The 13,655-nt window shown below is 37.7% G+C and overlaps 1 protein-coding gene across 2 annotated transcripts in view; it reads right to left on the bottom strand.

Annotated features, from left to right (window-relative positions):
- fto (FTO alpha-ketoglutarate dependent dioxygenase) overlaps positions 1-13,655 on the bottom strand; it is a 105,917-nt gene that overhangs the window by 56,534 nt on the left and 35,728 nt on the right. For both annotated transcript variants that reach the window (XR_013325832.1, XM_077712932.1), the window contains exon 8: positions 1,297-1,421. Coding sequence is in view for 1 of the 2 variants with exons in the window: in XM_077712932.1 (XP_077569058.1) it covers positions 1,297-1,421 (125 nt within the window). In the remaining variant the exon portion in view is untranslated. The remainder of the gene's footprint in view (positions 1-1,296; positions 1,422-13,655) is intronic.

Genomic DNA, 13,655 nt, shown 5'->3' with positions numbered 1-13,655 from the left:
ATCTGCACATTAAAGAATCAAAACGGCTACTATATTGCCAGTGGAAAAACCTATTGGCTTCCTATAAAATTTCATTATTTCTCAGCAGCAGTTAGATTGCCTGCATTCACAAATATATATCGTAAATATGTATTTGAGTGATGTAAATCCTGAAATATGGGAATATAAGTGAATGGAATTTACCTATTGTGGGATTAATTAAGGTTTATTCTATTTTGTTGTATTGTAGTTTTGTATTGGATCAATTGTTGGTAAGATTGAGGGGTTATTTTGCAGGGGGAGGGCAGGGTTGAAGTTTTAGCTAATGGGTGGGGATGGGTTGGCGGATGTTGTAGGGATGGCTTCTAGCTTTCAGCACTCGCGTCTTGGAATGCGCCATCAGGCCAATGGGCGTTGAAGCGGCCAAGCAAGGTGTGTGGAAACAACTTGTTTACAAGGTTCATCTGGTCTGGGGCAACATTTCGGGTCAATATGGGGTGACACTTCCAAAATAAAATGGGCATCATGATGGGAAGATTAAGAGTTTTTGTCATTTTTCAGAAGTTTAAACTAATATTTAAAGGAAAAATTAACTTATGATTTAAAATGTCTTTTTGGGTCTTACTTACTGTCTGTTGGAGGTATGTGTGTGTTAGGGATGGGATGGGGGGTCGACATAGGGGTCACATTTGAGAGAGACAATAAGCAGGGAATCATATGTGAACACTGTTAGTTTATACAAGACTCTGAGTGGTGAGAAGCAACAGCTAAAAAAACAATCACTGTGTGTGGGGTGTGTTTTCTACAAGTGAGGCCATTCCTTATCTGAATTGATGACCAATGCAGTGCTCTCGGCACTCTTATCTGAAGGGAAGGAAGTGAATGGACTTATCCGGGACACACGTGTCCCTGCGTGACCAGTGATATGTGCCAGGCCTCAGGATCACAAACAAAACACCAAACATGACGTAAGTGTGAGTGCAGAATCTACTTCGGGAGGTTATTTATTATTTCCATTAAAAGTGCACCACAAGGCCATGTGCTGCTATATGAGTCAAGGTCAAGATTTTGGCTTCATTGATTACACACATTAAAATACCAAACATCAATATAAGATAATATATATGTTGTTTATTTTTAATGATGTGTCATAGTGATGTGTGTATTCGCACTATGTGTGGGGGGGATTTAATTTACAAACCTAGCAGGCTGCCAGGGTTTCATATTAAATGAGGCAATATTGTATAAAAATGGACATTGATTGAAAGGTGACAATGTAAATCAAATATTTTTCTTGTTTAACTGTATGTATGTTACCTGTCTCTCCATGTCTGTCTCTGCTGGTGTCTGTCAATTAATGCTGAGAGGAGTGTTTCTGCCAGGTCTCTCCTTCCATCACCAGATTGTCCTTCTTCCTCCACTTTAGCCAAGTACAGCATGGTCTGAAAGGGGAAATGTATGTTCAATATTTTTGAAAATAGCTTTTTTTCCATCTCAAATTCACCGAGTACTTCGGTTGGGTTGGGTTCGAATGATGTGATTCGGTTGTCATTAAATCAAGTTGATAAGTTTTTAAGATGTTCTCTCTAACCTCAAAGTGAGTCCCAATATTCTACTATCACATCCTCGGAATGGCATCACACAAGTGTTGCATTTCCGTCAGTTTCACATCTTAGTCGGGGCAAATTACACTCAAAATATTAAACGCTTGAGTCAATTAATCACAGCCCGGCATAGCAGAGTGTAATGTGCAAGTATCCCCCTGTTGAACACAAATTTACAGACTGGCTTAAAAGTGTGACGTGGTACATCAGCGCTAATCGGAGGCATCCTGGCAAACCTTCCCTCCAAAAGTCCTCTGCCGCTTTTAAGCCGGTTGAGAGAGAGTCAAATGAAAAAGGATCTGGCAGTCCAAATTAAACATGCTGCTGTCAGACACAGTAAAATTCTCTCTTCCACCCACCCCTCCTTCTTGACTACACTTCTTCCATCCTTCACAGACTATTCTGGCTCTTTGAATATCCTCAAAAAACGTCGGGGGCCTTCTCGGAGCCGCCTATGAAAGTGATGGATCTGTAACTCTGACTGACTGTGACGCCTTGTTAAGAGAACTCTCTTCACGTCATATCCACCAGTCAAATGCATTCATTCCTCCCTATTAACAGTCACTGCATGGTGAGTCTTCATAGCGATCATGAAAAAATATAAATATATAACACGCCCACAATGCAAAGGGGAAAGCTATTTCTTCTCCTTTACCTTTTGGGTGTTGACAATCTCCTTGTCTGTCTTAATTCCCACTGAAGAAATGGTTGATCATTTCTGTGTGTTTTTCTCAAGAAGAGCGATGTGATTTGCAGATGGTGCAGTATGCTTACATATTTTGCTAAGACAGATGTCAAAGAAAAAAGTATTTCCTTGAATGATTGCATTTGACTTGAAGGAGACACCAAATATTTGAGTGACCGGAAGAAAACCAATGATGTGGCTCCACTCTTATGGAGAATGTAACTTTGGATCAAAATATGCCCTCCAGTGATAGGTGACAGGTTAAAATAGTTGCGTTCTCATTTGGGATATATTGCCATTGGAGCCCCGCAGCACATAATTTAGTGGGTTTAAGATGTGTTGTCAAAGGAACATACTTGAAGAAATAGATTCCTAAAATGATAGTTTGTAAAAGCCTTTAAGAAAAACCCAACCTCTCGTTGGTGGATAGCAAAGAAACAGAATATTGGATGAAATGTAAACAATAGCACAAAATGAGAGGAAGTTTCACATAAAGAAACAAAGCCATGTTCGGATATATTAAGTTTGCCTACTTAGTCGATCAAAATAATCTGTAAATATATTTTGGTATTGTCCAAATACCTAATTTCAGTTGTCTATGCCCTATATTTGACCAGACTGTTCTATTTTTTAAAACGTATTTGGTACAAAACCATGGAATTAAAGCCTTAGAATTACCTTCAGGCTAATTCCAAGGCCATTTACTTAAACAACAGTTTGTTTGTTGGTCAAGCCTTTCGTCAGTCAGCATGGCGCAGACAACATTCATTTGTCTATCCTCTTGCGTCGTCCACAATCACACCCCTCCTAGTGTCTGTTTACCCACTGTTGGCAGTAGCTGTCCTCAAGCCTCCACACCCTTCATCCTGATGCTGACCACACAAGTCCCCTTGAACCAGGGCACATTACCAGGTGAACCAGAGGGCAACTGGGGTACGGACAGCCATATTGTTTAGGAATCTACACACCAAACACAAGTGTTTCCACAACAACTATATGGCAATTCCATCGATTAACAATGCACTGTATACACAGCCTAAACTTATCAAAAAGTAAAATGTTCTTTCCATAGCTTCCCTCCATTGAAGCAGTCACGGTCTACTAGTACTTATGGGACTGCTAACACCATATCAAAGATTAGTTGTCTGAGACTTGGGTTTCAGGGAGGACACATGTCATGCATTGAAACATGCAAACAAAATGAAGTACATTTTAAATAAACACGGTTTGTCCCAACATCACAATTGCACATTTCCTTCCACATATTCACATTCCACATCTGCAGATGAGATATTAGTGAGAAGGGTGTTTGTCCTTATGTTGGGAAAGCTTTAGGTTCAAACTGAATTTGAAAAAAAAATTGCAGTGTGATATATTTGACAAGCTCAGATGCAATGATGTCTGATATTACCGAGCCAAGCAAGAGTTTGGCAACCTTTCTGCTGTCTCAATCTCTTTGGGCTTTCTAATACAAGAGACCAATATCACTTTGACCGCAGGGTGAAAAAGGCATCAGGTAGCTTGCTGTGGGGGAAATGGAAAGCTTCTGCTCACCGACATAAACAACTAGCAACCTGTGATACTGTCAGGCCGAGGCGTCGTCAGGTTGAGTGATCCGTAGCTGTTTGCGGCATGCCACCTGTAACTTACTTTATTCCCCGGAGCAATCTCTCCACTGGTAACAAAATGAAATAAAGCCTTAGAAGAAAGGATTTGCGGGAACATTGACTTCTCTAGGACAATATACGAGATGGTGTGTGAATTTGTGTGCAGTATAGTTTGTTTTCTTAAAAATGTGCCTTTTGTCACGCAATATTAGATGGCTCGTATTTCAATTTGCTAATCCTGTGTTTGAATTAGGGAACAAAACAGTCCTACTATGTCAGGGGTGGGCAAAGTTTTCGGCCCTGGGGCCACATTGACTTTAAAATTTTGACAGATGGGGCGGACCAGCACAAGATATGATAAATATAAAAAAGTTAAAAAAGGACTTAAGTATTAACATACTCATCACAAATCATTAAAGTAAAACGTATAGTACAAAGTAAAGTAAAAAGGAATGTATTAAGAAATATTAAAATGTAATTTAAAAAAAGATCGATGGGCTGTAAACACAAAAAACAAATAAGAGTGGACATAGCCACTGCCACAGGCTTCCACGTGACGGCGCCATCTTGGGAAAATAAATAAAAGAATAAAAAACATTATTTGGACAACGTGGGCGGGCCGGATTATTACATATTTTGCCCATGTCTGCACTATATACTATTTCTCATATCTGGTAAAAAAATGAAAAAATAAAACATTAAGTAACAACATGGACAATCACAAACTTGTGTCTGTATGTGCATTAGTTTGATGTTTTCACGACATAAGGCCTTTGTGATCCAGTCACCCGTGCATTGTTGCCAGGGCCATCAATTATGTCACAGGATAAAATAGGTTTCACCGCACACAGCAGATTATATGGAGTGTAAAACATTAGAAAAATGTGTCTGCAACATCAGAGCAACATGTTTGAAGAGAAAAGAGGCCTGGATGGGTGGAGGAATAAAGACACTTCCAAAAAGGAAAGAGTCCTGACAAGTGATTTTGTTTGAAGGCATTGTAACACAGTCAAGTGGGCAGGGAGCTTTTCTATGGCCCCAAAAGCAGTCCATCTTAAGGCCAGAATACAAGCTGGTTGGAATGGACATATGCTTTCCATGGGGTCAAATGGAGCAGAACTCCCAGGCTTTTGTTGTGCTCCCTTTTTCAGAGCACACAAGAAGAAAAGGAAAATGTGTTGTTGTGTTGTGGTTCCAATAGGGGCCCCCACTCCAAAAAAACAAAAAAAAATCACCAGCCTGTTCCTCGCAAAGTTTTTTTGTCTCTAGTCTCACATAAAATGGGTGTGGTTGCAGTTGGCCCTAATGGCTAAACCACCTACTTCTTTTCAGAGTCAGGAAGAAGTGACATACACTTGCACACTCCTCATTGGCCAGGGTGAACATGGAACATCTATCCATCAGAGCAACATGCATGTGATAGTTGAATTCAAGACAATGTGGGCCAAGCTGGGCCGAGATGTTTTGCAAAGAATGAAACACCTTCTGTTACCTCACAAAAAGTCCTCTTGTTTTAGTTTCTTTGTAAATGTTGGGAAATATTTTTGCAGTTTCTTGCTAGATTGCAGATTTTGATCAGCATTTCACTCTTTTGGATTCAACAAAAATGAGTAAAAAGCTCTTTGCTAACTGGGACTAAGGCCAATGTCAAAGTTTTTTCTTCATTACATTCTGACTATAAAGTAGTATTAAGTGTGTTGGGTTGTGTACAGATTTTCTTAAAAAATACTTTCATATTTACAAAGGTTGAAGAGATGACGAGTAGAATCAATGGAGAAATGTTTGGGGTCCGATTTATAAATCAGGGAAGAATAAAGCAGGAAGAAATCCCAGTTGCTGCCATTTGATTACATTTTCCTAGTAGTGTGTTTCAGTTATCAATATCTATTGAAATTATCATTTAAATAATGACTTATTTAAACTTTGTTGCTATACATTAAACCAAACAAACTGGCTCATCTGATTCATACAGTGAAATGCTGCATTCAAACAATAACAAACAAGTTTATAATATCCCTCCAGTTTTCAAACTACTATCACAGTCCTGCATGTCCCCTTGCAAAAAAAAAACAGCTATTTGGAAGGGCAGTGTTAAATGGGCAAGATGTAGGACAGTGTAATTAACAATAGTCCTTAAAGCGGGCCCACTTTGGCTCCACTGGGAGAGCCCAATATAGCACTCATTAATTCCTATTTGCGTATAATGAGCGGGTCATGTTGGATATAATAAATGTCTCTTTTATTTGGGTGAGAGCTGCGGGGCGGCATCTACTGCTGGCTAACAGTCTCATAAATACCCTTAAGCAGCTCTCATCAGCCTCTTTGGGTGGGGAGCATCACATTCAACAACCATAATGAATCAGGTTCAATGAGAATCCTCCTGAATGTCCTTTTTTAATTAAGTGCAGAAACATGCTGCATACTTTGTGTCGTATTAAACACACTTAAGAGTAGTAATGGTTTCCTATCTCCCAAACCTCAATATACCTTGTTCACAGGATTTGTTCAAAGGTTAAGCAATATCCAATGTCACAAAAAGTAGCTTGAAACTGACGTCAAATCTAATTAGATCCCCAATTCCTCATGGTGATTAGTTACACGGTATAACTGAAGTCTGAAGTGCATTTTCCCAGATTCACCATTTAATCCCATTTATAGAATCAGATTTTATATACTACTTTAGTCTGCCAGGATAGTTGAATATGGTTTATCTACTGTGTACAGTATGTTGAACATAAAACTAGAGTGTCACTAACCCCTTTTGCCAGATTAAAGCAGCCAGTGTTTCATTGGCTGTATGACTCCATAATCCAATTATAGTTACAAAAGGTCGTGTGATGTGTGGTATTTTCTGTCATTGTTTACTTGTGTGGTTATTCAGTTTTTAAAGTCATCCTAATCATAAAAAGCCACACTGAGAAAATAAACCAAAAGTGTATCGTCCGTCTAAGAGAGGGGAAGGGAACCTATGGCTCGGGAGCCACGTGTGGCTCTTTTGATGAGTGCATCTGGCTCTTTGCTAGCCAGTACGCTAAAATATGGAAACCGCTGGTGACAGAACTGATTAATACATCTAGAACAGCTTTATTCTTCTTTTTTTTTGCAGTAGACTCTTCTGGAATGCATCCTCATTGATTAGTAAAATAATTTTTTGCCACTTTAAAAGTGGTGAAATTACAAAAAAAATGACAAGGCACTCGTTTACATGTATGTATTTTGACTTTGAAATTCATAGTATGGCTCACAAGGAATAACATTCGAAAATATGAATTGTTTGTAGCTCTTTTCGTCAAAAAAGTTATCGACACCTGGTCTAAGACTTGACATATAATAAAAATATATTTTTTCAGTTGTTTTTCATTTAAATTAATTTTAACCTGGTCTATTCAGCTGCTTAACGATGTCTTCCATGTTAATATGACACGGGGAATAAGTAAGCCCTCTGCTGTAAACACCATCGAACACGATTAAAGAGACGCAGTGATTAATCTGCAGTACCCCATAATTCCTCTTTACCACTCTATTGGATGTTATCTCTCCCCCACTTGAAGGGTTATCTTGCTGATCAGGGCCAAGGAAAGAAGAAGGGGAGAGAGAGACTGCAGAGTGGGACGATGGATAAAAGAAGGAGTGGGGTGGTGGGCCATTAAATCAAATCCATACAGAGGTAAGTAAATGAATAAAGCTGTAAATAAGTAAGCAAATGAATAAAAGTGGGGGATTGAGCAAGCGGCTAAGCGGATAAAGCAGATCAGACTCTGTAAAGTGTTCATTTGTTTTCTAAGAAGCTGAGACAAGCTGTTTTTTAAAGCCTGATATACAGAAAAAATACTCAAAAACACTGCCACCCAGACAAACAAAAATAAATTATCCAACCCCCTGTCAATAAAGATTTCTGGCCCACGGGATAAGATGTCCTCCACATTGGATGTGACATACACAGGTATAAAGACACAAATGTGTGTTTCTTCTAAATCATATTTCTTTTTTAAATGAGCTAATTTCTTTAGCTCAGTGACAGTGATGTTTGACAGTTTCAATGCTATGACACAATCCAGAGCCGACAGTGCTGACACAAATTCGATGTGATCCAAATTCCCCAAAAAACAGTCCTCAACAACTGTAAAACATGCGCGGTAAGTTCTGTCCACCTTTGATTTTTGCCAAGAACAAAACATTCTCTATTTGGTAAACCAACGAGTGCAAAAACCATGGTGTTGACATGCCAATAGGTTTGCCTAGCCATTTATTTTCTACAAAAGCAAGAGTCAAACAGCTGTCAACAAATGGCTGAATGTTAAGACCTATGATGTGTATGTATGTATATGTATACATATGTATGTATATGTATATATATATATGTATGTATGTATATTTGTATATATGTATGTATGTATATTTGTATATATGTATGTATATGTATATTTATATATATGTATGTATATGTATATTTATATATATGTATGTATATGTATGTATATTTGTATATATGTATGTATATGTATATTTGTATATATGTATGAATATGTATATTTATATATATGTAGGTATATGAATATTTATAGATATGTACGTATATGTGTGTATGCATATGTATTTTTACAGCAACACTTATGTATATATGTATTCATGTATCAATTTATTTATCTATAAACATACTTATTACCTATCTATTTGTGTCTAAAATGCCTTTCCTCTATCTGCATTCTCTCACCCTCTTGCTAGTGTGATAAACATTTCCCAAATACGGGATGAATAAAGTTATCCAATCCAATCGTATCGCATCAAATTTTGCAATCTGAGGAATGCTAAATGTTGGACTGGTTTAAATCAGTAGTAATAGTAAAACTAACCACACACATTTTAGGCAAAAGGCGGGCTGACATTCTAAGCTGGTCACCAGTCATCCCTCAGGAACACACAATCACACACAGTTAAAATCGATCCCACGCTGCTACAATCAACCAACCAATCAATTTTTGTACTAATGTATGTACTGCAATAACAATAGCACTCGATAATATAACCAATCCCTCCGCCAACATTAACAATATAATAGAATACACTCATTACCCACTAGACACATACAGAGGGCATACCTCGCCCAAAATCCTACCATTATCAATGCATTTGGGACATTCACCTTTCTGCCATTAATTCAATTGCAATGTATATAAGAAGTGACAGTATGTACCAAAGTGGCAGGGTGAACTTGAACTTACTGTGGAACATAAAAACTGTGACATATCCATTTAAGACAAGCACACACCTCAGAGGTACAAAGCTGTCGCGCCCCATTGGCTGCAGGTAACATAGACGCTTGCTAGGAGCCGTCGCTATATCTGCACGTCAAAAATTCTCCAAGGGGTTTAAGTATTTACGCAGAACACTATCGGGCCCCTGCTGAAAATTCAGCTTTCCCTGTTGAATGGGGACTTCAAAGAAAGTGGCAAATACCTTCACAATGAGACACTTTTCTACCCTTTTCTCCTTGCTGGGGTGGATTTTTCATCGTATTCTCAAACAGCTCCTCTAACACGAGTTACTTACCGCCTATTTTTTCTATTTAAATGAATAATAAGAATATTGGGATAATTTCATGGTATCTGAATAGGGCAATGCAGAAAGACAGTTGGTAAACAGGGCTTTGCAATTATTGATTGCAGGACTATCTCAAATAAACAAACAAACATAGGCTTATTACATATACTACAATAATATAATTTATAGTCTGTGTAAGCTTCCAGCCAAATATGAATGCTAAAATAAATAGCAGCATAATGAGTCATTATTAACACATGCTACCAATATTTTTCCATGTGTTCCAGCTCAATGTTTTTAAAAATTAAGGGTGGAGGGATCTGCCTTGCGCCTTTAATTTTAAATAATAAAATTACAAAACAAAAGGAACCAAATATAACCAAGAAGCCCTAAACATGACTCATTTTTCTTATACCTTCATCAGAATGTCTTACATTATCATCTTAAAAGGGCAAAAGCAATAAAAAAAATGAGTGCCAGTAAACATTTCCAACATTTTGATAAAATGAGTTTTTTTTCCCAGCTCTCCAATCACAGCAAAAAAAAAATGATTTCTTGCTGACATTATTTATGTTGGGTGGCACAACAAAGAGTGCAACATTTATAATGTTTTACAAAGCCATCAAATAAATGGGAGAAGGGATTAATTGCCCCCGGCTCGACCTTAAAATAATTATGTTGAGCCGGGCAAACTCCAAACTCCAATGAAATTGATACACTTTGATAATTAGATTCTTGGCACTGACCCGCTGGAGTCAATAAAGGTTATTAAGGCCAATTGCTGTCTAAACGCATTATGGGCAGAGGTAAACTGTCCGTCCAAGCCCTCCTACCCCCTTCTCACCAACCTACCCCCTTCCCTCCCCCCCGGCACTACTCCAGCAGCGCCAATATGATAATCCATTCTCCGTCCTGGGGTTCGTGTCTCCACTCTGCCGTACAAAAACCAGATTGGATTCGCTTAACCTTTTCCCGGATTTTGATCAAATGAGCTCACAGTGCAATAACATTTACATTGAATCCCCCTCTCAGTCTACCATGCTCCCCCCACAACACTTTCTTTTGCTTCACCCCGACACACCCAACACACACTTTGCTTTCTTTTACCATTCTGAAGACACAAATAATCCTAAGTAGTGTTAAAGGGTTTTTCGGGATGCTCGAAACTTCCATTTTCAAAATAGCTACCTATTTTTATTAGTCAGCCATCACACTATGCCAATAAGTTACATGCAACAAAAGGAAAGACTACACCAAGGGTGTCAGACTCGGGTTGGTTCGCAGGCCGCGTTAACGTCAACTCGATTTCATGTGGGCCGGACCATTTTAGATATATTATTTAGATGCTTTTTTAATAAATTGACTAAAAGAACTGGATTAAAATCCCTGAATATGTTTTTTATAGATCTAAAACAATGTTTATTTTAGCTTGTTTTACGTATTTTTAGATTTTACAAAATTATTTTTAAACTAAAACCACAGAAAAAATTGATTAAAAGATGACAATTATTGATTTAAAAGAGGAAAAAAATCAGGAAATGTAATATACATCTATACTCGTCATTATAATTGGATCTTAAAACAGAAAGTCGGCACTCATAATTTACTTCCCCGCGCCACACAAAATGATGTGGCAGACCAGATTTGGCCCCCGGGCCGCCACTTCGACACACATGACCTACAGGAAACATATGCACCCCAAAAAAATGATATTTGAATTCTTTTTGGTGCAGAATAATGAATTAATTGATTAAATGATAAGAGTAAATTCTGCTATAATCAGGTACACAGGCAGTATTAGGTTCAAATTGTTTGCCTTAAAATAACCCTATTGTTAGGGATCGTCTGTCAATAGCAGCCTGCTGCCAGATTCCTTTACATCCAGACATGCAGCAAATAAATAGGGGAGAAGTGCATGTATGAGGTGAGACCAATCTGAAGCAAAACAGGGGGGAACAGCAAAAAAGAGGGAGGCATGGACCCCAATACCACTTTCAGCTCATATCTTGATGTATACAAACCTACTCGGGCTGAAGTGGATCCCGTTTATCATAATGAAAGTCTATTAATTTTTCCTTGATATAGGAAGAGTTCCCTCTAACAAGGCTGTTACTGTCAAGGCGAGGAAAATAGGAAAGGAGAGTGGAAGAAGAGATTTCGCCACTGCAGTCGGCTCCGCCTTTTTGAAGACGGGAGATGAGCCACCACTGAAGTCGAGGAAAGTGACAAATTAGGGGGAAAAGAAGGTGTAGTCTTCCGAGCGAGAGCTGCTAAATCAATTAAAGTCACACCGAGTGCATACATTAGCATCTACAGCGCGTAGACACAGGACGAGAAGAAAAATAAAAAGAGGATGGGTAGCTGAGAAAAACACCACAGCAGTACATCAAATACGATATATACGGAGATCTTTAAAATTCATTAGGTATGTGTGGGGAAAATGAAAGGGAGTAACTATCTGGATAACAAAGATCATCTGAATTTGAAAGTTTTAATATTTATCAAATTGAAACATTGACCAGGAAGAAATCTGAAGATCTGTTTCCTTTTGTAAAGTAACAATGTCCAGATGTAAAGTAAGAAAATGTGGAGACACATCAAATGGAATGGAAACTATGCAATGGAAAATATTTCTTTGGATACTGTTAATAATGAGTGACATGCAGAGAAGAAAGTCAAAATAAAGGATTGAGAATGAAAAAAAAATGCATTTTTAAAATGCTATATATTGAAAATATTTCAAAATCAAGGTACATCGATACATAATTCTGCCAAGCCAATTTTCAGTGTCGAAATTTTTGGTATATACCACAAGCAGTGATCCCCAAACATGTTAAGATAATTTCCACTATATCTTACAATCTAACCATTAAAAGGTCAATACTACATCTTGCAAATTAAGTGGTTTTGAGAGGAAAAAAATAGCATCACAAAACATGAATAAGTAAAAAAAAAGCTTGAGAAAACTAAAAAAATAAACTAATTAAAATAATTTAACCAATTAGGTAATAAATAAAATTGACTAAAACCACTAGATGAATACACATACTGCAATTACCTATGCGTGGTAAAAAAAAGATGTTAGCTTAACATAAAAAATAGGACATTTAGCTATGACATAACATAACAATTACATGACCCTTGACATTCTAAAAGGGTCGTGGGTCACATCTAGTCAGGGCCATACCATGCAATAACCTGTCAGTTTCTAATAATACATTCACCAGCTCGAGTATATGTAACTATCCATTCATGTTTTTTTTTTCCAAAATAAGAATGGCATTCAAATAGGAGGAACTATTTGCATGACAACAGACCAGAGGCTTCCCCAAGGGAAGTCAGTATCCATAAACAAGGGCATGATGAGCATAGGCACACCATTTAAACCATAACAAATGCATTAAGTGACAAAAAAAGATGGGGAAAATATGTTTTTTTTACTGATTTTTTTACGATGCAGCTTGAAATCTGCGGACCACTTACGGCCAACTGGAGTCTTTAAAAGAGCCGGCTAACATGTCAAAGCCCAAAGGAACAGTTTTACATTCAAATACTCATAATATAATATCATGATAAACACTTCTTTGATCATAACATAATCCCATAACTGTGGGTTTCCTATCATTGGACTTAATAAATTGTGAAAGGCCACCACTATTATTCTTAAAGAAATTCATACCTACGCATTTGTATAAAAAGAAATAGACTAGAGGTCATTTTAGTGGGCTTTATAGCCAGATGTAGTCTTCCAAATAAATGCAATAAATGAATGCATTTCTATGTGTGTGTGGGTGTGTGTGTGTATGTTTATGCGTGAATACATATATGAGAGTGATGCAGTGAGAGTGGGTGGGCGTTTGATTTAAATATAACTCAAGAGAAATGTGTTGTGATCTCACCATAGCACCCCCTTACCCCCCACCCACCACTAACACATAACACACTACCCAAAAGGAGAAAAAAAAAATCTATAAGTCACATGCATGAAGCGCTTTTCATCAGCGTATGGAAGAGGTCGATGCACAGGGATGTAAATATTGCTTGCCAGAGCAATAAATGTTGTCTTTCTTCATGATGCCTGAATTATTAGGTTTGCACGCTAGGCAAATGTAATATTATTTTTGCATCAGCTCAATAAATGGACAAAATAGGGGGATGTAAAACAAATAAACACAATGGCAGCATGCATTCGATAACTGCGTTATTTATTATATTTAAAGTGATCTAGACAATGACATT

Source organism: Stigmatopora nigra, chromosome 3 (genome assembly GCF_051989575.1).
Source record: "Stigmatopora nigra isolate UIUO_SnigA chromosome 3, RoL_Snig_1.1, whole genome shotgun sequence".
Lineage (NCBI taxonomy): Eukaryota > Metazoa > Chordata > Actinopteri > Syngnathiformes > Syngnathidae > Stigmatopora > Stigmatopora nigra.
This window is presented reverse-complemented; position numbering and strand designations above follow the sequence as displayed.